Source organism: Hippopotamus amphibius, chromosome 2, assembly GCF_030028045.1.
Source record: "Hippopotamus amphibius kiboko isolate mHipAmp2 chromosome 2, mHipAmp2.hap2, whole genome shotgun sequence".
Lineage (NCBI taxonomy): Eukaryota > Metazoa > Chordata > Mammalia > Artiodactyla > Hippopotamidae > Hippopotamus > Hippopotamus amphibius.
In genome coordinates this window covers 10,165,172-10,189,160 of record NC_080187.1, presented here as the reverse complement: position 1 = coordinate 10,189,160, position 23,989 = coordinate 10,165,172, and the positions used below count along the sequence as shown (strand labels likewise).

The window sequence follows — 23,989 nt, the reverse complement described above, 5'->3', positions numbered from 1 at the left end:
GTTCCCTCCGTTATCTCCCAGGCCCCTTTTATCAGCAAGCATCGTAAAAGGGTTTGGGAACCGCTAAAATGCATTTCCTTATGTCTGGATTCACAAACTTATCGATCTATTTCGCAAGCAGACTCTCCGAGAAGAGCCTGAGTTACACAAGTCCAAGATCTGGTGAGCAACCTGACCTGGATCAGTGTGGACATCTGGCTCCCAGGCCAAAGCCTAGAAAGACTGACTGGACCCAGAATGCAGCATGGGTGGCCAGGAGACAGCCAGAAACTAGAGCAGCCAAAAAGAGGGAGGATTACTTGAGCTTCGGCTCCCGTCCTTCGCTTGTGTACTGCCAACAGATGAGCCCGATCAGATCCTGCACCCTGGCGCTGGCCATTGTCACCACGGTCATTGGCAGCAGTCTGTCCTGGCTCGAGTGCAGGGGGAGGTAGACGTCGATCTTCTTGGTTGCGGTTGTGCCTACGTGACCCTGTGGGCAGAGCACATGCATGAGGGTAAAGCACACAGTTTCGGTCATGCACACCCTACAGAGCTACAGCTACTACCCTCCAGGGCCTGTGTTCTCATCCTTTTTGCACAGACCACCGCATAAGCCTGGGGTGGTCCCAAAGTGGAAACTTTGTCTAGTTTTAAGGGGTTTTTTTTCTTCTTTAATTTTAATTTTCTAATGTTCTAATGGATCCAGCTCTGCCAGCAGTAAGGCCAATGAGCACTACAACTAAAATGAACAAATCAGAGTTTGTGTTTGGTGTCAGGAGACTTGCTTTGCTACTTACTCAGTGTGACCTTGGAAAAGTCATCATTAGACCTTGGCATAGGCTGCCCTCCCTGAAAACTGCCATATCATTCCTTGAGACCTTGGGATAAGCTGCCATAGTCTCTGAGGAAGCATTTAGCAGTACTGGAACCAAGGGCTTGCTTTCTCAGAGAGGATGGGGGGCTAATTCCATTATGCAGCACATCTGTTTCCTTCACCTGTCTGAACTGAAGTTCAAGGGTCTCTGGTCTTATTACTGCCCTAACCACCATATCCACACTGATCTACATGTCTCTAGTCCCTCCCACACACCTCTCTCTCCTCCCTCCCAAACCCTCCACTCCCCCCTGGAATTCCTGTACTAATCAGCAAACTTCCATAAATCATTACTTCTTTTTAAAGAACATTCCCTCCACCTCCTTGCCTTAATTGAAACCTGCTGGTCATGAGGTACTACTTTCTCTGCTATCCAGAAGGCTGTTTTGCTTTGTTCTTTTCAACCCCCAAATCCTTAAGGCCAGGAGGTGGAGTAGGTATTCTTGTTCCTGCTACTTGCAAACTATTAACTCTCCTTTCTTACAAAGACCCCTGTTCCTTTGAGACCCAAGCCATCCAACAACACTATCCTCTCCCTCTCCTTTACTGTTTCTGTTTTCCACCAACCTTTGGTCATTCTCCTCCCTCACTAAAGGCCTGAGCTCTTGGCATATGGTCTTTCCCACCCGAATTCCTGCCATCATTCTTGGCAATTTTGTCTAAAAGAACAATCTGTCCAATACCCAAGTGTCTCAGTCCCTAGACCATGTCACCCCCAATGCCTTTTCATACATTCCACCTCAAATCACTTATTGTGGTGGGTATACCAGAGATCTGCACCAACTCCAAAATCACAAGTTAGAACATGCGCTCACTGAATACACTTTTTTAAAATAAGTACAAAACAAATAAATTAATTAATTTTTAAAATATAGATTAATTAATTAATTAATTTTGGCCACACCACGCGGCTTACAGATCTCAGTTCCCTGACCAGGGAATGAACCCGGGCCATGACAGTGAAATCACTGAATCCTAACCACTAGACCACAAGGTTAAAACTTGTAATAGACCTCTACCTCATCTTCAACCTATAATGTTCAAGTAGTCCCTCAAATTCTTCAACCTATAATCTGTTGAACCACCACCTTTTAATTACTTATCAGTTACCCTTACTTCCCAACACTACCCTCCAGATTATATGGCCTATTACAGCCATTATAGTCATTCCTCTGCAAATAGTTTTAATACTCTCTTCCTCCACTGGACACAATTCATAGAACACCAATCTGGTATGAACCCAGCGCTCTGCATTCCCCAGCTAAACATCACTGGAGAAAAATATAATTGTACAGATTGATTTTATTAATACTTTAAATTCATGATGATAAAGCTCAGACACTCAACACTGTATAGCATGCTTATTATATCTACTGATCCAACCTGCACGCGACCTGAGACCACTACTGCATACTTTTGCTTCTCTCCTCAAACTTCCCATGAACCTTGCCCCTTGACCTTCAGCCCCTGTCCTTCCCTCATGTACTGCCAAAAGATGAAAAATACAGTGGACCCTTGAACAACATGGGTTTGAACTGTGAGGGTCCACTTATATGTGAATTTTTTTCACTCAGTATGGACTACAGTAGTACGGTTTGTTGAATCTGTGGATACCAAACCACAGCATCAGATCTGATTATATTACACTCCTGTTTAAATTCCTTCACTGAATGGCTCCTATGAACTTTGAATAAAATCCGAATTCCATGCAATGTGCAACAAAGCACTACATGATCTGACCTCTGCCTAGCCCTCCAACACCATCTACTGCCACACTTCCCCCCGACCCTGATCCTGCTTCAGCTACACTGGCCTTCTAGAAGTGCCCTCCCTGAATGTGTGTACCTTGCCTGCTTCTTCCCCTTTGAAGGCCACAGCAAGTGCTGTTCACGTATCTAGAACGCTCTTTCTCATGATTTCATCCTCTAATATGTGGCCTTGGGCAGGCTACTCAACTCTCTGTTCTTCCATTTCCTCATACATAAAATGATAATGATAGGACATGCTATCTATCAGAGGGCTCTTGTGAGGCTCAAGGCTCAGCTCATATGACACCTCCTCAGAGACACCTCCACTGATAATCCTACAGAAAGAAGACTCTTCCACAGTTATCCTCTCACACATATCCTGTTCACTCCTTCATAGCACTTAACAATTGATATCATATATTTATTTATGCACATCTTCAGTGTATGCCTTCCCCACTAGCCTCTGAGGGCAGCCATGAGGGCAGCCATAACAACATCTGCTTTGTTTACTGCTCTATACACAATGGCTAGCACTATGCCTGGCGCACAGAAGACCCTCCAAAAAAATCTGCTGAACTAAAGAATGAACGCATGAATGACTCAAATGCCTACTGGGACACATGGTAGGAAGTCAATAAATGTTAGTCTCTTCTACCCATTCCGCTTGCCCTTCTTCTATGTGTCTGTTTCCGGTAGCAGATGGAGATGGAAGGACTTGAGCAATCAAGTGGTTCCATCTTCAACACTCTATACAGAAATCTATGCAGCTAAGGTGGGGAAAAAAGATCAGAACTACGGTAAGGAAATAACATAAAATCAGTTTAAAAAAACATTTCTAGAGAAATTCTACTTCTCATATAACCCAGCATCTAGTATTAGGTCCACTGGTTTTTTGGTTTTTTGTTTTACTGAGTCTTCTATGTTATAAAGCAAATAATAAAAAAGTAATTCTCCTACATAATGCTCCCTGTCTCTTTCACGCATACACACGTGCACACACACACACCCATGCATAATTTTTATCTTGGAAGTACTAACTCCAATGACTAGCAAAGATGTCTCTAAACAGAAAGTGTTTTGATCTTGTCAGGCAGTCAAAAGGTTAAAATTAAAACACTGGCAATCTTTCTGGAGTGGGTTTATAGCCCCCTTACCACTCTCTTCTCAGTCCCATTTTCAAACCCTCTAGTTGCTGTCACTGCTCTCCCTTCTTACTTGTTTATTTCTTCTCCTTCTTCGGAAGAACTAGAGCTGAGGGGCTATAGGAATCACAATATCTCAAAATACAAAGAGTCAATGAAATGACAAATGTGAATGTACTCTGTAAACTATAAAGTGCTTTAGGAATGCATCACAGTATGCTTGAGAGAGCCTAAGTTTTATAATCAGACCCATTCCTATTATTCAAGTCTATTACAAGGTCACATGAGGCCAAAGATGGATGTTGTAGGAGCCCTAATACTAATAATACCTATTATTATAACAAAGGCTAGCATTTATTTAGAGCTAAGTGTTAAATAAACTCTGCTAAATGTCTGCCGAAGTTATTTAATTCTCACAATCACTATAAGAGGCAAGGTTCCATCATTACCCTCATAATATAAATGAGAAAACTACGGCTTATAAGGCTACAGTCATTTGCTCAAGATCCCATAACCAAAGTGAAGAGCCAGGACTCAAATCCAGGTCTGTCTGACTCCAAAGCCTCTACTTTAAACATCAACACCTTCTTTCACTAAAGTTTTCTTAAATATAATCAAGGCCCATTCTCCAAGCCTTGAAAATCATTTCTCCCTCCTTCTTCTCACAAATACGCCAACAGCACTGCCTAAAGCAGTCTCCTACAGAAGGAGCCCTCTGAGGAGCTGCCGAAGGAGAACCAGTAAGGACTGAGACTCCAGAGATCATCGCCTTTGTCAGCTGACTGCAGGGAAGTCACCATTGTTCAGGAAATGAAAACAAATAGTTACATGGTACTCCTATAGAATCCCTTTACCCTCTTTATTTCATAGTAAAATAGCAAGTGTGGGGAAAACTATGAGAATAAATATGGCAGGTATTTATTAAATGAATGAAGCACTTTATCTTTTTAATCTTCTAATTCCATCTTGAGGCACTGATGATGGGGGAAAAATGCCTTGCACAAACCTTGAAATTATATATTTTTTAATAAGAAGCCTCTTCTGAAAAAACTCAAGGTGGTGGCAGTTGGCTCTATCTAATAGTCCCTGTGTTGCAATATTTAGAGAGAATCATCTAAAACATAAAACAATCCATCAACATAATAGAAAGTAATTAACTTATTTAAAAAAAAAAGTGACCAAAGGATTAAAAGTATTCATCACACATCAAGGCAAGCAATATTCCAAAGAGCTAACATCTAACTATTAAAAAGCAACTAGCAATAAACAAAGATCATATCATACAGTTTCACTGCATGGCAATTTATATATTCCACAATACAGAACTGGGGAAATGGAGGCATAATTAGAGCACAGGGAAAGGGTCACCATAGAGAGAGGGAAAACTGGTTTAGCTCCTTCTTTCCCAATCACGCATGCATTCAACAAACACCACACTGGGCTCTGAAGACAAAGTTAAGTAAGACACAATGCAGACCTTCATCAAATTCATGGTCTGCTGAAGGTCTATATCGTACAATGCAATAAAAGCTTTAAGAGGGAAAGTACAGGCTATTATGAGAGCTCAGAAGTAACCCAGACTAAAGGGGGTTGGCAAAGCCCTTCTAGATTAAAAAAAAAAAAAAAATTTACCCTTCCATCTGATAGAACCATTAACCCAAGGAAAAGACGCTTATTGTATTTAAACACCTTCTACACCAATATACAAAAAAGTGAATATGAGTTTTCCCTGAGACATGGGATTAAGAGTGTTTAATTTTAATTTTCTGCTTTATATTTTTCTGCATTTTCTACACTGATCATGTTATTCCTTTTATAATTAGAAACAAAATAGTAAACGTTATAATTAAATAACAAAAAAGAAGATAAAAAGAACTACTACACAGAGCTTAAGACTTTTAGGTAAGACAAAGGGTCAACTTTGAAAATGTAGCCTGTGTTAAGGCATCCAGCAAAACTCATTAAGGACACACTATGTGCCAGGTGCTGTGACAGGCTGTTGGAAAAAAATAAGTTGAAAATATAATCTAGACATCTTTCAACAGCAGGTTAAGTAATTTTTATCAAAGAAAAATAAAAAGTAATAAACCCACATTGAGCTGACAAATTTGGAGTTGAACAACTCTTCAGAGTAGTGCCTAAATCAGGAAATGCCCCTAATTCACGTTTTATTGGGTTGGTCAAATGTGCCTTCGGTTTTCAAGTAAAAATAAAAGATACATTTTTCATTTTCACCAAGAACTTTACTGAACAACGTATTCACCCTTTTGTTCCACTACCTTCTGCCATTTTTTCCAGGCAACTTCATAATTTCACCTTCCCAAAACTTTGTAGGTTTTCAAGCAAAGAACTATTTCCAGGTGCCTTTTAAAGTCCTCCAGGGAATTGAAATTTTTCCCATTAAGAGAATTTTGTAAAGACAGAAATAAATGGAAATCCAAAGGTGTAATGTCTGGTGAATACAGTGGATGAATCAGAACTTCCCAGCCAAGCTGTAACAGTTTTTACCTGGTCATCAAAGAAACATGCGGTCTTGTGTTATCCTGATGGAAGATTATGCTTTTTCTGTTAACTAATTGCAGGTGCTTTTCCTCCAGTGTTGCTTTCAGTTGGTCTGAGAGCAGTACTTGTTGGAATTAATCGTTTGGTTTTCTGGAAGGGGCTCGTAATAGAGGACTCCCTTCCAATTCTACCATATACACAACATCACCTTCTTTGGATGAAGAATGGCCTTTGGTGTGGTTGGTGGTGGTTCATTTCGCTTGCCCCACAATCTTTTCTGTTCCACATTATTGTACAGTATCCAGTTTTCATTGCCCATTACAATTTGTTTTAAAAACGGAATGCTTTCATTACATTTAAGTAAAGAATCACATGTGGAAATATGGTCAAGAAGGTTTTTTTCGCTTATGTGGACCCTAAACATCAAAGTGATTCACATGACCAAACTGGTGCAAATGATTTTCAGCGCTTGACTTGGGTATTTTGAGTATGTCAGCTATCTCCCGCATGGTATAACGATGATTGTTCTCAATTAATGTCTGGATTTGATCGCTATCAACTTCAACTGGTCAACCCAACTGTGGAGCATCATCCAGCGAGAAATCTCCAGCACGAAACTTCGCAAACCACTTCTGACACGTTTGATCAGTCACAGCTCCTTCTCCACACACGGCACAGATCTTTTTTTGCATTTTTACCTTTCTTGAAATAATAAAGCATAATATGCCAAAAATGTTGCTTTTTTTCTTCCATCTTTAATATTAAAATGGCTACACAAAAATTCACCAATTTTGATGTCTTTTTTTAAATGCACACAGATATGACAGCTATCATAACAAAACTGTTCTGTTATATACAAAATACATACACAGAACAATTCTGTTCTAGCAAAATGTGAATGACACTAAAGACAACTAAGTACTACTAGAGCCAGCTACGGAAAAAACCGAACGAACCTTTTGGCCAACCCAATAGAACAAAAGGAAAAATATTCCTGAAGCAAAACTATTCCTCAACACAACTGCAACTGATGAAGACCAACCTGACTCCAAAGTTCACATCACATGGCCTGTCCATGACTTGATGACCCAGCAAATGCAGCCAAAATCTCAGACTCAACATGTTCAAGACCTATTTCCTCCTTCAGCTTGTCTCTCATTTTACATTCAATCTCAGTTAAGGCTTTCACCACCTACTCTGTCACTTAAGCTAAGATTCTTAACTCCTCTTTCTGTCTCATCTTTCAAATGTCTCTGAAATCTCTCTCAAATCTTTCTCTTCACTGCCGCTTCCCTAGTTCAAGCTTCATCATCTCTCAGCAAGACCACTGCAGCAGTCTCCTAAGTATCTCCCTGTCTCTAAAACCTCTCCTCTCTCCAAATCTTTATTTTCTTACCGCTATCAAAGCGATTTTTCTCTAATCACTGACCATGTTTATCACTCAGAAACATACGATGGCTCTCCCCAGTGTTAGCATTCCAGACCTTTAGCATGACAGTTAATACCCTTCACAATCTGGTCCCAATGTATCCTTATTAAAGTATCAATATATTGAAGAGAGATTAAGAGCACAGATTTGGGGTCAGCCAGATCCAGGTTTGAATCAAGACTCTGCCACTTGCTTAGCTGCTAGACCTGAGACGTTGGGCAGGTAAATGTACTTCTCAGAACCTCCATTCCCTTACTTAGAAAAGCAAACAAAATGCATATAAAATGCCTGACACAAAGCCACTAATCAAGAAGTGTACCTCTTCTGTCCTTTAATTCAAATGTCTCCTTTTCCTAGAAGGTAGAAGTCCAAATTAATTTCCTCCTCTCTGCCCCCTAGCAATCTGCCTTGCATACCCTTATGGCTTCATTTTTTCTCTACCTACCATTACCACCTCCTTCGCTACCCTCTCATATAACTGTGAATTATATTAAGGGGAAAACTGTACCTCATCCATTTTTGTTTTCTCCTAGGGCACAGAATATAGCAGGGGTGTGGTGTTAGCTTACTGAATTGAAAGAAGTCCTCAGACTGTCTTTCAAAATGGGCCCACCACTTCTCTCCTACCCCTGGTAAACTGGCTACACCTCTTCTACTACCCAGGCCATTCTTCAGGAGCACTCTTCTCTAAAATATCTCCAGCACCTAACATAGGGGGGAATATAGTAGTTACTTACACATATTGATGAAGTGAATGATTAATATTCTTTTAACACATGATTTTTAAACATATGATTTACAAACACCTGCATTATATTATAGCATATAGAGGTTCTATCAATCTATTCCCCTGTTATTAAATGGATGTTGTTTCTAATATTTCACTATTGTGAATAATATTCTCAGAAACATTCTCTTATATAAATGTTTGTACACATACTCTAAAGAGTAGATAGCTGAGCCGAAGAGGATGAATGCTTTGGGGCTTGTGATATATACTGCAAAAGCTCACTTTTTTAAAAAGCGTCTTTATGCCAATCATGAAATATTGAAGTATTATGAACTATAAGTCATCCAATTAATAATCAGTTCATAAAATGTAGACTTAAAAATTTAAAATAACTTCTATATATGGAATATGAATGGATATAAAAATGGAATACGTAGAATTGAACATGATGATGAATTAAAACATAACATCCGTTTCAGATTTTTCCCATCTGATTCCATTAATGAAAATAATATACATTTTTCTGCCTATCATAAACTTCAAAATTATGCACCTGCTAGTTTCCAAAATAAGGGAAGCAAGAAGAACAATGGATGGCATTCAGTTCAAAACCATCTTGAATCAAGAAACATCCATGTTAAGCGAGTTAACTGAATTAAGTCTTAAGGACAGAAGGTTCGGTTAGCAGCACTACTTAACATCAAGGTTTGTCAATAATAAATTGAATATCAGATCTCAAAACTGTTGCTAAGTGTTCAATTTCTCTGTCAAGGGAAAGGAACAGAGGAAGGACAGACAGCTTCGCTTCTGCAATTAAAGAGACAAAAAGCAGGCAACATTATTCCATTAGTCACAACTGCACAAGCAGATCATTATATGTAATTTTAATGTAGAAATAAATATATCAGTGTATCCAGACAATGTAATGATGCAAATTGATAAAAGGGTTATTTGTAGCCTTCAAAAGTTAAAACTCTTTTAAAGGAATGGCTGCAGTTCCATTCTACCAGTATCTTTTTCCCCAACTCCCTTAACAAGGACCAAAGGATGCTATAGTCTACCAATGGCCTAGTCTTTAATAGCATGATACCCAGACTTGGTACAGGGGTCTCAGATTATCCTTACTCTGATGATGATTGAGGGACTTCATTTGATCAGAGTAAGGATTTGAAACAAAATCGAGCCTAATTCTGGTCTAAGCCAGGTTTAATTGACTATGAGAAATTAAACAGGGGTCTACATGAAGAGGAAACAAAAACCCCAAACCCCAGACAGACGCATTCTGCTCTCAATAAATGCTGGTTTTATGAGCTCAGGGAAAGAACTCACTTTTTTACATTCAAAATGGTGGTACTGAACTTATGAATAGATTTTGTATAAAATTCTATGACAAATCCATTCAGAACTAGGGGCTTGGCTTTGTAGTGCTATCTTAACCTTCAATAAATCTGGAATGCTTAAAGGCTATTACATTAACATTTCCCTGATCTGGCACCTGTAGTCAAGTTAATTTGTCAAAAACATTCCTACAGTTTGTCACTGGACACTGTATTTTCTGACAAGTTAAGTTTAAAATAAAATTGACAAAATCTCATTAATTTTCTCTGAATCACCAACCTTGGTTCCATTAAGCTTTTATTATTAAGAATGTCAACTGTCACTCTTTCTTTAACAAGGTCAAGTTCTGATCTGGGTACCGCCAGGATCCGTATTCTATTAATAGGAGCTAGCAAGAGAGGCATCACAGTGTGGTGGCTGAAAGCATAAGCTATGGAGTCAGAAAGACCGGGGTTCAGTTCTCAGCAATGCCACTTACTGTGTGTCCTTGGACAATTTTATTTAACCTCTCTGAGTCACTATTTTCACACAGAAATAGTGCATTATAAAAGTACCTCTTCATGGAGTTGTTGAAAGGATTCAATGAGACTACGCATGTAAAGCACTTGTCACTGTGCTTAGTCCACAGTAAATGCTCAGGAAATGCTGGCTGTTCATTAAGCTGCCTTCCCCCCACCCCTACTTTTACATTCATGGACTTAAAAACAAAACAAAGCAAAACTATTGCCATTCATAGACTTTTAAAACTGCAAGGAATTTTAAGGGTCGTCTGCTTTAAAACATTTTCACCAAATGGTTGCGCTACTACCTCTCCTGAATACCTTCCACCGATGAGGTCCCTGCCACCCTCTAAAGGAGACCCTTTGCTTTAGACTGCTGGCAAACAGTTTTGATGGCTAAAACATTTCTTTTCACTGAAGGACACTTTCTCTGCAGATTTTACCCACTGATTTTAGTTCGAGCCCTCAGAAAACTGGAACAAATTCACCTCCCTTCATATACATGAGGACCTCAAACAAAATAACTCAGTTACTAAACACTGTGGAATAAGCCAGATTATAACCCTTTTAAGAGTACAACAGTATAGAAAATGTCATTTCCATTAGTTTTTCTTAGGCTGATGATTTTCTTAAATTTTCTTTTTATAACATCTATGATAAATATAAATTTACAGTTCTGGACCTAAAACAAGAAAGGGGTTGTTGCTCTCAAGTAAAGCTTTCTCTATTTAAAATAAATCCTCCATATTTTGATACTCTGACAGTCTTTTTCCACTTTTGAAAAAACATGCCTAGAGCTATTGGTTTAAACAATCTAACTGTTATCAAGTGAATTCTGAGTAATAGTCTTAAATAAATCTTTTTTTCAAGACATCAACGGAAAGACCAGCAATCATTCATGTTCTAATACAGGGACGAAATTTATAAAATTTGGGGGGCGGGGCAGAGAGAGAGATGAAGGGGGAAAGAAAAAAAAAAAAGGAAAGCCTACCCATACTGTATCTGGAATAATAACCATTTTTTCAAAGTCTTAAATTCAGAAAGCGGTTCCTGATACTGTCAGTTTTACCATCATAGATTATGTTTGCTAAGGACCTCTTTGCTAAGTCTACAGAAGTGGTGTGGACCCGTCCCTGCCAGCCTTGAGTTGTGTAACTTTGGGCAAGCCCATAACCTCTCTGAAAGTCAATTTCCTCATCCATGAAACGCAGACAAGACTTAACTACCTCAAAAAACTCACTGGACGTACAAGACAAAAATAAAGCATGTTAAAATGCTCTGTGAACTGCAAATTGTTATACAATGTCAATTATTCCTTATTATTGTTACTTATGCTGTTGCTCAGACCAGGCAGATCTTAGACAAAAAGTCCCTTCAAACAAGGCTGAGAAGCAGAGGCAATGGAGAAAGATCTCTACTTCAGTCTTTAAGAGAGGCAGAGCATTCTCTTCTCATTCAGCCTCAGGATGGTTACAGCCTGTACTAGGACGTGCTCTCGCACAAGCACAATCCAGTCATCTTCAAGTATAATAGGATGTAAAGTGTCCATTTTGAATTTTCATAGCCATTGTGGGATTCTTTAAATCATTAATGTTACATAGCACTCTGCATTTAATTATACAAACAATGGGTTCTATAATGATGTTAATATCAGGGAAAGGTAATTTGCATGAACTAAGTCCCATCACCTAGGGTAAGTTTAGGGACCTCTTCATTATTAAATCATTTATATAATAAAATCAATATGCTTTAAAAGTAAAAATAGGTTTTTTAAAACCATAAAGAAGAGTTACATGTTTTAAACTCTATCAATTATCATAATACAATGAGTCTTTTTAAGATTTAATATCAACTTTTAAAATTAAAACTCAATGGAGAATGTATACTTAGTTCCATTACTAGATGATGTATCTCTAGAAAAGGTTACGGTATAGCCATTATCATCCTCCTAAATTATATGGAAAATTTGGTACAACCCTCCAAGTACCCCAAGGACAATTTAATTCCAGAGATAGTGAAGTATTTGGAGAATATAAAATTGTATAAATATTAAAGGAAATAATCCAGGTGCAGCTATCATATTCATTTCTTGCAGGGTTTCAGCTGGTAAATGTTTCAAAAATTTTTAATGTCAATATACAACTTAAAAGTTATATTGTGTCCTTAATTTTGAATAGTTTTTTAAAATCCACAAATTTCTATACTGTAGTAGGTTCATGGCTGTTTTATTACTTTAAGACTCAATGTTCCTTAATGATATAATTCAAAAATTTCACTGAATCATAATTTAGTAAGTCATAAAAACCTCTTAAAATTAATCTTTCATGCACATCTAGCTTATCCAAAGTTAGAATTTAATTAGATGGCCTTGGCGCAAATGGGCTTACTACTTTATTTGCTCAATCAGTGTATGTCTCTTCAGTAATTATAATTAATTCAAGTCCCTGACGCACCTCCTAGCAAACAATGTAAAAACATCAGACAAAATGGAAATAAATAGCTTTATATTTCTCCAATTACAACCTTCACTTTCATCCCCGAAATGCACATCTGAAATAACTGGGGTAGGTGTTATTCTCAATAGGAAACGGCCACACAAAGAACCCACACCTCTGGTGACAGAGAAAGATGCTTGTCTGCAGCTAAAATACATGCTTTTTACATTATGAAAATGATACAACTGCAAAAAGCCAACTGAGAAAATATGCATTTAACAGTTTGCAAGTACATGTTGAAATATAAATAGGAGCAATTAAAAGAATTAGGTTATTATTTATTTACAACAACACTTCCTGTTGGAAAGACAATTCTAAGTACATACAAAATTTACAATTGAGAAGAATCCAAAAAGTCTGACCCTCAGGACTTTATCCCACATCTCCCAGAGATAATAAAAGCAAAGGAGTAGTAAGTGGCAGAAAACTTCATTTTTAAAACTGAAGGGACAAGATTCACTGGTTAAAACTGTCAGTACTGAGAACTTTCAAAATAAAAGCTCTCTGCTGCTTGTCGCACTTCTCAAGTAGGCAAGAGTCTAGCAATACAAAGTAAAGCCAGCCAGCTACAAAGCCGACGGCCTGGGTGGAGGTAAGACCAGGCACAGAGAGCAGTCCTCTGTACACAGCATTTCGTGTTTGCTCCTCCGCTCTCTCTGCAACTGGCGGGTCACAACTGCTGACTGTCATTTACTGGGCACCCTCCAGGGTCCAAGTACTTCTCACATATTATCTCATTTAATATGCCCAACAGTCCTATGAGGATTGCTCACTCCCTCTTAAAGCTGAAGAGTGAGAGGTTCATTAAGGAGGCTGCTCCAAATCCCTCAACTGGGAGTAGGGGCAGGGCATGGGGGTGGGGGTGGGAATCAAGATTCTAACCCAGGTCTGTTCAATTCTAAAGCCCTACCCTCTTGGTGAATCCCAGTCCTGAAAAACTGTTGGGTAGCCTGAATATCTAGAAAAGATCACAAAGGTTGTTGGCTCTTGTTGCAGCCACTGTTTCAGAACTGGGAGTCCCCAGCTGAGTCAGAAACATCCCTCTGGCTGAGACCCACAGGGAAGGTCTGAATTACTCCTCTCCTGCAGCCTTGCCCATCACACGTACTTGCAGTTCTGTAGGGTTTGGAGAGGGACACTGGGGTAACTGCTTCCAGGAGCAGTTCCCTCTTGTGTGCATGCACAAGGCAGAAACGGTTTCATATTTCCTTGCTGTTGGGTACATAGAAGGGGCTCAATAAATCCTCATTCACTATGTTTCAGAGATTAAAAACACAAGGGAACACCAGCTCCCTGAAGAGCAGGCAGAACCCTCTGCTTCAGTTCTCAAAAAGCAGTGGTCAAGTACCAACTCATGGGCCCCAGAGAATCCCGACTCTTGGGTAACAGCCTCATCAGTAATTATGAGGTGTATCTGCACTAAAGGTGGCTGCCCAGGTGGTAGCATCCAAATGTGCTTTGATAATGACAAAGGAAGAAAACAACAATTTGGTCCTTGGAGAGACAGGCAAGCTGCCTATGACATCAACATGGCACAAGCTCCAACACAAGGAAAAGGTCTGATGAGACAAAGGCCCATCTCAGGTTGCAATTCTCTGCGGAAACAGGCAGCACGAGACCTGCTCACTTGCAGGAACTGACAAGTCACTCGGGTACCAGGGTCTCCTGGGTTTCTCCTCAGCCCCCTGGTATTATTTCCCTCCTGTTCATCCTGAGTCTTAGTCAGTCCAATCTCCTCTGAGGTCCTAACTAAACCAGACACAGGGAGAATCGGGATTTTATCTTATTAAAAGAGATATGGCTAATTTGTCTTTTCAAATTCATTTTAAATTAAATTGGATTTCCTCGGAAGGCTGCTAGGTCAGTTCCCCTGCTGCAAATGCAGGACAAAGGTTAATTGCACGCCCTTCACCAGCTCTTCTACTCTCCTGGGCAGGCTCTGATAACCTGCCCCTGAGAGGTGGGGAAGGCTTCGGTTTATTGGGCGATAATGTTGCCATTAGAGCCATTTACCATTATGCCAAGAAACATTTCATTTTTTTTACCTAAATTACAAGATACGATAGCAATAACAAGAATGAAATGCAACGATACTACCAACTGATGGTTAGTTCTTCTAAAACACAAAACCCAAAGAATAAGACCTAAACTACGTACTTCCCTAAAAGGCCCTGATAGATGCAAAATGCACACACCCTCTTGGAGCAAACAGTTTTCTGGTTCCAGTGTAAAATTCCATTAACATTTTCACTTAATTTATTTCATTTAAACTGTCTATGTTCATGAAAATTTAACCCAGTAATTCCCTGTTATATAAAGCATAACAAAGTATGAATATTTAAATACGATGTAAATAAAACACTTTATCAATTATATTTTTGTATTCTAAATTAGTGACTTCACTTAGCATGTCTGCCTTGCACAGCACCACACTATTTTTCAATTAAAGGTCCAGATGTTTCAAAGGCTCCAGTAGGCAACGGCAGTTATGAGAAATGTTATATCTGCATTGCAATCATCACCACCACATCAGCTCCAGGCTGCATTAACATACTCATGTTTTATTCCTGCTCCCCTTCTAACAGAGCAGGTAATTACACAACACAGCAGAGAAACACAATCCTAAGGGCTGGACAATTTCCTTACAAGCATCCACCTGAGCAACACATTTTCTTAAAAATTTTGGGTGATTGTTTGGCAGGAACACTGATAATTTGGAATTATGTTTTTAAATAAAAAGAGTGAATCACACCATACCACGCTTAGCATCAAATAGTATTTAAAAATGCAAGATAGTCTGCACATACACACGTTTATGTATACTGAAAATCAACTAGAAGTTTGTGTGTAAAAACCACCATCATTTGCTAGATTCTCAGCCATTTCTTCCCATTTTTAATGCCAGTGTCATCTCTTAGATGAGTCAATTCTATCTCTATTCTTACTACCCAAAAATGACAATTCATCTGAACTGAGACTGACCAAGGTTAGCAATTATCCCTGTGCCCATTTGGTTTAAAAAAAAAAAATTATACACACACACACACACATATATATATGAGCAGAACAAAACGCAATTCTGACAGCTACAGCAAAAATGCTATTGCATTTATTATTTAGTTAATTAAATGACTCTCCCATCCAAAAACAGAAAACAATAACCTATGTTATAAGAGATACTGTTATGCTTAATATACACAGTATAATTTAGTGGGGAAAATCCAGTTCCTCATTATTAAGAGAACCTGCAACAAAACTAGCTTTAATTATAATTTTAAAAATTATTCTACAAACATATTTATATTCTGAAATATTCCAAAAGGAGATGTCCTAACAAAGATGCTATTCAAAAGATAAATGCCTTTACAAATATTAAAACCTCAGACAGGTCAAATCCTGGCAGGTTACACTTCAGCATCTGAAAGCAGACAGCTTCCATTCCTTCCTGAAGGAACCTTAGGTGGAACATTTTTAATACATCACCATGTCACTTTTTAATGTGCCCCAATCTATTAACCACATGGCAAACTAACAGGGATTTTTAAAATATGGGTTTTATGGCTTTGTGCTGGTGATTAATTAAATAAATAGCCACCGTTTCACAAATCATCCCTCTAATTAGTCTAAAACAGACACTTTACGTTCACTGGTGTTACTGCCATCTGAAGCTCACAGAAGGGCAGGAATGGTGCGGCACGGCCGTGTCTCTGCACTTTGGAGCCCATTGTCGCAGGCTCCACGGCTGGCATCCCATCCTGCCACCCAGAGGCAGAGGTGCCATCTTCACAGGTGCTGCAGTCAGCTGGAATTTGATTCCAGCTGCTCAGAAAAGATGTTCTCCTTAATTATTCTCCCTCACCCTAAAGGAAACAATGAAACAACAAAGGAATAAAGTGCAACCTCCAGCTGCAAAGAGAAGAGGTTTCACCAACACAGTTCATAGAGTGAATAAGAAAGCTGGCTCCAGTTATCTAGTTTAGGAATAAGTAGGGGGCCAGGTCAAACAAGCGTTCCTTAGAACTCAAATATGTTATGTCATTATCTTGAACCCAGATATTAAGCAATTACTTCCAAATCCTATTATTTAAAAAACTCCATTTGAAGTCTTAGAAGAAGGTCACTCTTTTTGAAACTAATAGGAATTCAATCTAACTTGTTTTAGTAGTGTATTTTAAAAGATGATAATTCCTCTGAAAGCAAATTAAACTTGGAGATAATTTTTAGTGTCAGAAAAAAAAATAAAATGAGAGTATCTAAAGAATCCAATTTCCTTTAGGAAATACATTAAGTAGTTTCCTAATCTTGGTATTTAAACTTCATTAGGAAGGAAGGAAGAAAGGGGAGGAGGGAGGGAGAGAGGAGAGGAGAGGAAAACGAAAAAGAAAAGAAGAAAGAAAAGAAAGAAGAAGTAAGAAAGAGGATGAAAAGAAGAGAAAGAGGATGAAAAAGAAAGAAAGAAAGAAAGAAAAAGAAGGAAAGAAAGAAAGAAAGAGAAAAAAAAAAGAAAGGAAAAGGAAGGAAGGAAAAGAGGGAGGGAGGGAAGGAGGAAGGAAAAGAAAAAAAAGGGGGGGGGAGGAAGAGGGAAAGGAGAGGCCTAAGGGGAAAAGGAGTGAGAAAAGAAAGAGGGAAAAATTCAGTAGGGATGACACACCAACGTATGCTACAGATTATTCTGTCGAAAAGGCTATCCTCATTTTCCCTTCTATGAGAACCTCACTAATAAAGGGAGGAGGAATGACATGTTGCAGAAAAGATGAGGACCCTGAAGCAAGATAGACTTGTGCCCTCAGCTAAATCATATAATCCCACTTAGCCTCAGTTTCCTTTCAACCTGTAAAGGATTTTAGCCCCTACTCTCTATAATTATAGGGACACATTCCCTGCACAGAACAGATGTTTAACAAACGATGGTGATGATGATGGCAATGAGAAATGGGATGAAGGCAGAGCCTAGGTGACTGCAGCCATCACTGCAGATGCTGTGCTTCAAATGTGAAAAGGAGGGACAAAAGCACAAAATGTACATGAACACAGAACATGATGCTCACTGCATAGAAGAAAACCCACATCACTGGCAACTAAGAAGAAATGGTATAGTTTCTCTAACTTTCATCTTTACTGGGCACAGAAATAGGGGAGGGGTGTCTCTGAGACAGTTCATGTGGTAGAAATTAGAAAGAAAATGAATGAACTTTGGATTAAGCAGACCTGGGTTTGAATTCTGGTTTAACTATTTACAAGTTGTATAAACTCAGGCAAATCTGTTCACCTCTCTAAGCCTTAGTTTCCCCAGCCCAAAATGGGGAAAATAATATATACTTTATAGGGAATCCGGGAAGAATGAATAAAATAGCATATTAGCCACTCTGGCATATATTAGACACTCAAATAGTTTGTATTACATTAAGTTAGATCACACGAAACTCTGATATTAAATCATTTATGATCCACAAAAACTGCAATTCCATATGGTTTTACCTAATATTATAGTGACTGAGACAATGAGTAGCATGAGCTGGAAAAACAACAGAAAATTTTCAAAAATGGAATGAATTATACTCCTATCAATATAAGAAGACAACCAAGATATACAAAGTGTTTTTATGGCTGGCTCATGATTCTAACAATACAGAGCTAATATGTATTAAACACTTACTATAGGTCAAACATTAGTGCATATATTTGACATCCATAATATTAGTTTATATAATTCCAAAACAACTTAATGGGATAGACTCAACTATTCTCCCCATTTTAGATGAAATGGAAGCTTGGAGAAAAGAATTAACTTGCCCAAGGTCACGCAGCTGGTGAAGCTGGGAGCTTTCTAACTCCAAAGCCTGAGTTCTCGCTCATCACTTATAATTGCATGGCCACACTGCAAAGCTACTTGTTTTGCTTTTGATGAAACGATATGAGTGGGCAAAGGACTGGAATAAACATTTCTCCAAAGATATATACAAATGGCCAATAAGCACATGAAAAGATGCTCAACATCACTAATCAGTAGGGAAATGCAAGTCAAAACTACGAGACACCACCTCACATCCATCAAAATGGCTACTATCAAAAAAACAGAAAATAGCACGTGTTGGCAAGGTTGTGGAGAAACCAGTAAACTTGTGCACTGTTGGTGGAAATGTAAAATGGTATAGCCACAGGACTTCCCTGGTGGCGCAGTGGTTAAGAATCTGCCTGCCAATGCCAGGGACATGGCTTCAATTGCTGGTCCAGGAAGATCCCACATGCCACAGAGCAACTAAGCCTGTGCACCACAACTACTAAGCTTGCACTCTAGAGCGACAACTAACTGAGCCCAGGTGCTGCAACTACTGAAGCCCACAAGTCTAGAGCCCGTGCTCCACAACAAGAGAAGACACCGCAATGAGCAACCTGTGCACTGCAACGAAGAGTAGCCTCTGTTCACCGCAACTAGAGAAAGCCTGCGCGCAACAACCAAGACCCAATGGAGCCAAATAAATAAATTAATTTTAAAAAAATGGTACAGCCACTGTAGAAAGCAGTATGGAAGTGCTTCAAAAATTTAAAAATTAGAGCAGTATCAAGCAGTATCAGCAGTATTTTGTCTTGTGGAGCTGAAAACCACAGCCACAGAAAGATAGAGAAAATGAAAAAGCAGAGGACTTTGTACCAGATGAAGGGACAGGATTAAAAACCCAGAAAAACAACTAAATGAAGAGAAGATAGGCACCCTTCCAGAAAAAGAATTCAGAATAATGATGGTGAATATGATCCAGGACTTTGAAAAAAGACTGGATGCAAAGATCGAAAAGTTTACCAAAGACCTAGAAGAATTAAAGAGCAAACAGAGATATGCAACACAATAACTGAAATGAAAAATACACTAGAAGGAACCAACAGCAGATTAACTGAGGCAGAAGGGTGAATAAGGGACCTGGAAGACAGAATGGTGAAAATCACTGATTTGGAAAAGAATAAGGAAAAAAGAATGAAAAGAACTGAAGACAGCCTAAGAGACCTCCGGGACAATGTTAAACGCGCCAACATTCGCATTATAGGGGTCCCAGAAGGAGAAGAGAGAGAGAAAGCACCTGAGAAAATATTGGAAGAGATTATAGGTGAAAACTTTCCTAACATGGGAAAGGAAATAGCTACCCAAGTCCAGGAAGCACAGAGAGTCCCAGGCAGGATAAACCCAAGGAGAAACATGCCAAGACATATAATAATCAAATTGACAAAAATTAAAGACAGAGAAAAGTTATTAAAAGCAACAAGGGAAAAACGACTAATAACATACAAGGGAACTCCCATAAGGGTAACAGCTGATTTCTCAGCAGAAACTCTGCAAGCCAGAAGGGAGTGGCATGATAGATTTCAAGTGATGAAAGGGAAGAACCTACAACCAAGAATACTCTACCCAGCAAGGATCTCATTCAGATTTGACAGAGAAATCAAAAGCTTTACAGACAAGCAACAGCTAAGAGAATTCAGCACCACCAAACCAGCCCTACAACAAATGCTAAAGGAACTTCTCTAAGTGGGAAACATAAGAGAAGGACCTACAAAAATAAAAACAACAACAAAACAATTAAGAAAACAGTAATAGGAACATACTTATCGATGATTACCTTGAATGTAAATGGACTAAATGCACCAACCAAAGACACAGACTGGCTGAATGGATACAAAAACAAGACCCATATATATGCTGTCTGCAAGAGACCCACTTCAGACCTAGGGACACATACAGATGGAAAGTGAGGGGATGGAAAAGATATTCCGTGCAAATGAAAATCAAAAGAAACCTAGGGTAGCAATAGTCACATCAGATAAAATAGACTTTAAAATAAAAAATGTTACAAGAGACAAGAAAGGACATTACATAAAGATCAAGGGATCCATCCAAGAAGAGGAGATAACAATTATAAATATATATGCACCCAATATAGGAGCACCTCAATACATAAGGCAAATGCTAACAACTATGAAAGAGGAAATGCAAGGCAGAAATAGAGACACAGCTGTAGAGAACAAACACATGGACACCAAGTGGGGAACGGGGGGAGGGTTGGAGGGGGATGAATTGGGAGATTGGGATACCAAATTGTACACTCTAAATATATGCTGTTTATTGTCTGTTAACTGTATCTCAATAAAAGTTCTTAAAAGAAAAAAAAACTTAAAAATTAGAATTACCAAATGATCCAGCAATTCCTCTTCTGGGTATATACCCAGAAGAATGTAAAGCAGGGTCTTGAAGAAGTATTTGTAGACTCATGTCATAGCAGCATTATTTACAATGGCTAATAATGGAAGCAATCCACCGACAGATGAATGAATAAGCAAAATATGGTATATACCTACAATGGGATGTTATTAAGCTTTAAAAAAATAAGGAACTCCTGCAATATGCCACAACATGGATGGACCTTGAGGATATTGATGCTAAGTGAAATAAGCCAGACAAAGAAAGACAAATACTGTATGATTCCACTTACATGAGATACTTAGAGTAGTCAAATTCATAGAGACAGAAAGTAGAAGGGTGGTTGCCAGGGACTGGGGAGAGGAAAGAATGGGGAGTTGGTGTTTAACAGGTAGAAAGTTTCAGTTTTACAAGGTGAAAAGCATTATGGAGACACATGGTAGTGATGATTATATAACGGTATGAATGTGTTTAATACCAATAAACTGCACACTTAAAAATGGTTAGGATGGTTAAAAAACAAGCAAAACAAATGCTGTATGGAGGCAAGAAACAAATAATTTACAAATCATTTTCTGGGCCTTCCAAAGGAGGGACATGTCAGTGGGCAAGCAAGCACCAGTAGTGAGAGTATCTCATGCCAGCACCTACAGTGACTGGGATGATGATGCGTTCAAAGCCCCACTGCAACCATGGCATTCTAGAAACTTCTTCTCCCATGTCAGAGTGTTATTTAAAATAGAAAAAAAAACAATCAGATATGCTTTGAAATTTCAAGGAAAAATCCTAAAGTTGTAGTCAAATAGCTGCTGTGTTCCTGTTATGTTACAGTCAAGGCTTTTTGCTACGTGACAAGGGCAGCAAAGCTTTTTATTTACTTGTTTATTTATCTATTTATGTATACCTCTCTTACTTCCTCAATCCTTTGATGTAAACAGTGAACAAGTCATCACAGAAAGGGAAATGGCACTGACAGTGGATGCTATGAATCCAGGCCCTTAAAAAAAAAAAAAAAATTTTTTTTTAAAGCATTCAAATCAAGAAAACCTCCAAACACCATGCTTTCAAAGCCAGGTTTCTAAAAACAATCACACTTGCATTTAAGGCTTCTGGGAGCCACCTGTGTGGCTCCAAAATCCACCAAAGATAAAGAAGATGTTTGTGCTAAGTTGGGAAAGTGGAGCCATCAGCATTTCTGCCTTCAAACCATTATTTCTGCTCTCCGAACAGCAACTGATATAGCATCCGGAGTGCTGTCTTCTGCGCAGCCACTGCTCTTCCAAAGCCTGTGCTCAGGGGTTTCCCTGGGGTTTCCTTTCCGACAATTGCAGCAGAGACTCTGTGAGAGGAACCTAAACGAGCTGCCTTAACCTTCCCGTAAACTGATATTTCCATAGAGGATTAAGACAAACGTTTCAAATAAGCCAATTTCCTTTACTAAAAAACCAAAGTGACAATAGTAGTACCAAGAGAAATATATAAAGACAATGAATGAATAAGACACACTTTTCTTGTCTTTGGGCATGCAAAAATATAGAGCAAAAGGTTAGATGGAAGTGGGCTGCAATTCCCTCTTATTTCTGATGTCCCACAGTGGGCCCTAATGAAAAAGTTATACAAGATTTAGATTGAGTCATACCAAGGGGTGGAGGAAAAAAGTCTATAAGCTTCATACTATCTAATATATGCTGATGCTGCATTTCTGTATTCCTGTTGATTATAAATTTTTCTATTCAGAGGAATGCAACTGTATCTCTTTTCTAATAAGGTCCTTGCAGAACCCTGGGGATACCAAATGGTTACTTGCTGAACTGGTGAGAATGAAAATCCCTAACTACCCTTGAGATCCCTGTAGAAGAGAACAAGCTTCCTTCTCCTAAAGTACCCTAGGCAGCTCTGTCAGGCCACAGGAAGTAAGAGCTCCCTTTGACCCAAAGGTGTAGGGATGTACAGCTAATTGAACAGAACACGAATGAAAAAGCCAGAGTAGAGAATATCCTTAAGAAATCCTGCTCTTGGAAAGCTGAGGGAAGCCAGAGCATTTCCTTGGCTTTGACCATCTGCCAAGCTTACTGCTTTCCTCTTCATCTTCTAACCTTGTAGCACCTTTCTTGCTTTTCCCTTTATGGTTGTATCCCCATGTACCCATATTCCATGGGTAATGTGAGATGATTCACATTTAACACTCTGTATTAGCACCATGAACACATCTGGAAATAGTGTAACAAAAATTAAAAAGAGCTAACATTTATTTGGGGACTAGGTTGAGCCCTCTATGTATCTCTTTTGATCTTCAAAACTGCCATCACCCCATTTTACAGACAAACTCCTAAGAAGTTAAAGAAACTGTTAAAGGTCACACAGCTAGTGAGAGAATTCAGGTGGAAACCCAGGTCTGACTCCAAAGATCATAATCTTTACCTACTATAATTCCTTCCCAAACCAATAGATTTAAAAGCTTTTTTTTTGGGGGGGGAGGGACGCAGGGGAGCCTTGTATTATATTTTGAATCAACATTTTCATGAAATCAAGAACCATGATATAATCATATACAAGTTGTCTCATCTTTTTCTTCCTTCTAAAATATGTATTCTTTCCACAGCAACACATTAAAAAATTTTTACTAAAGGACTTCTATTTCAGCCACACAGCAAAGTATGTACCCTGACCAACCATCTAAAAGAAAACAACTAAAGATTTTGATAAATATAAAAAATATATATAATATAAAAACATTAATTTTATCCCATACACTAGCAAGTGTTTAAGGAATTCACAAATGAATTAAATGAAAAGGGAAACCCAGAAAGGGAAAGAAACAGAACACAGTTTTTGCCTTAATGATGGTGATATTAAGTGTCTACTTCTTTGGTCAGCTGGATACAGAGGACAGCCCATTCATAACCTATAATAAAGCTGGAACCCAAAAGACCTACATGTGAGAGTAAATTAGAATTAAGGCCCCCCCACCTGATGAGGAAAAATCCCTGTCCATAAGTGTTTTTTGTTTTTTTCTGAGACTTTATAACCACAATTCAACATTCACATTCAGATAAGATTT

General features: G+C 38.7%; 1 protein-coding gene across 2 annotated transcripts in view; it reads right to left on the bottom strand.

Moving 5' to 3' along the window:
- Positions 1-23,989, bottom strand: part of MAPKAP1 (MAPK associated protein 1) — a 241,904-nt gene that overhangs the window by 124,463 nt on the left and 93,452 nt on the right. For both annotated transcript variants that reach the window (XM_057721638.1, XM_057721639.1), the window contains exon 5: positions 300-472. In XM_057721638.1, the coding sequence (XP_057577621.1) occupies positions 300-472 (173 nt within the window). The remainder of the gene's footprint in view (positions 1-299; positions 473-23,989) is intronic.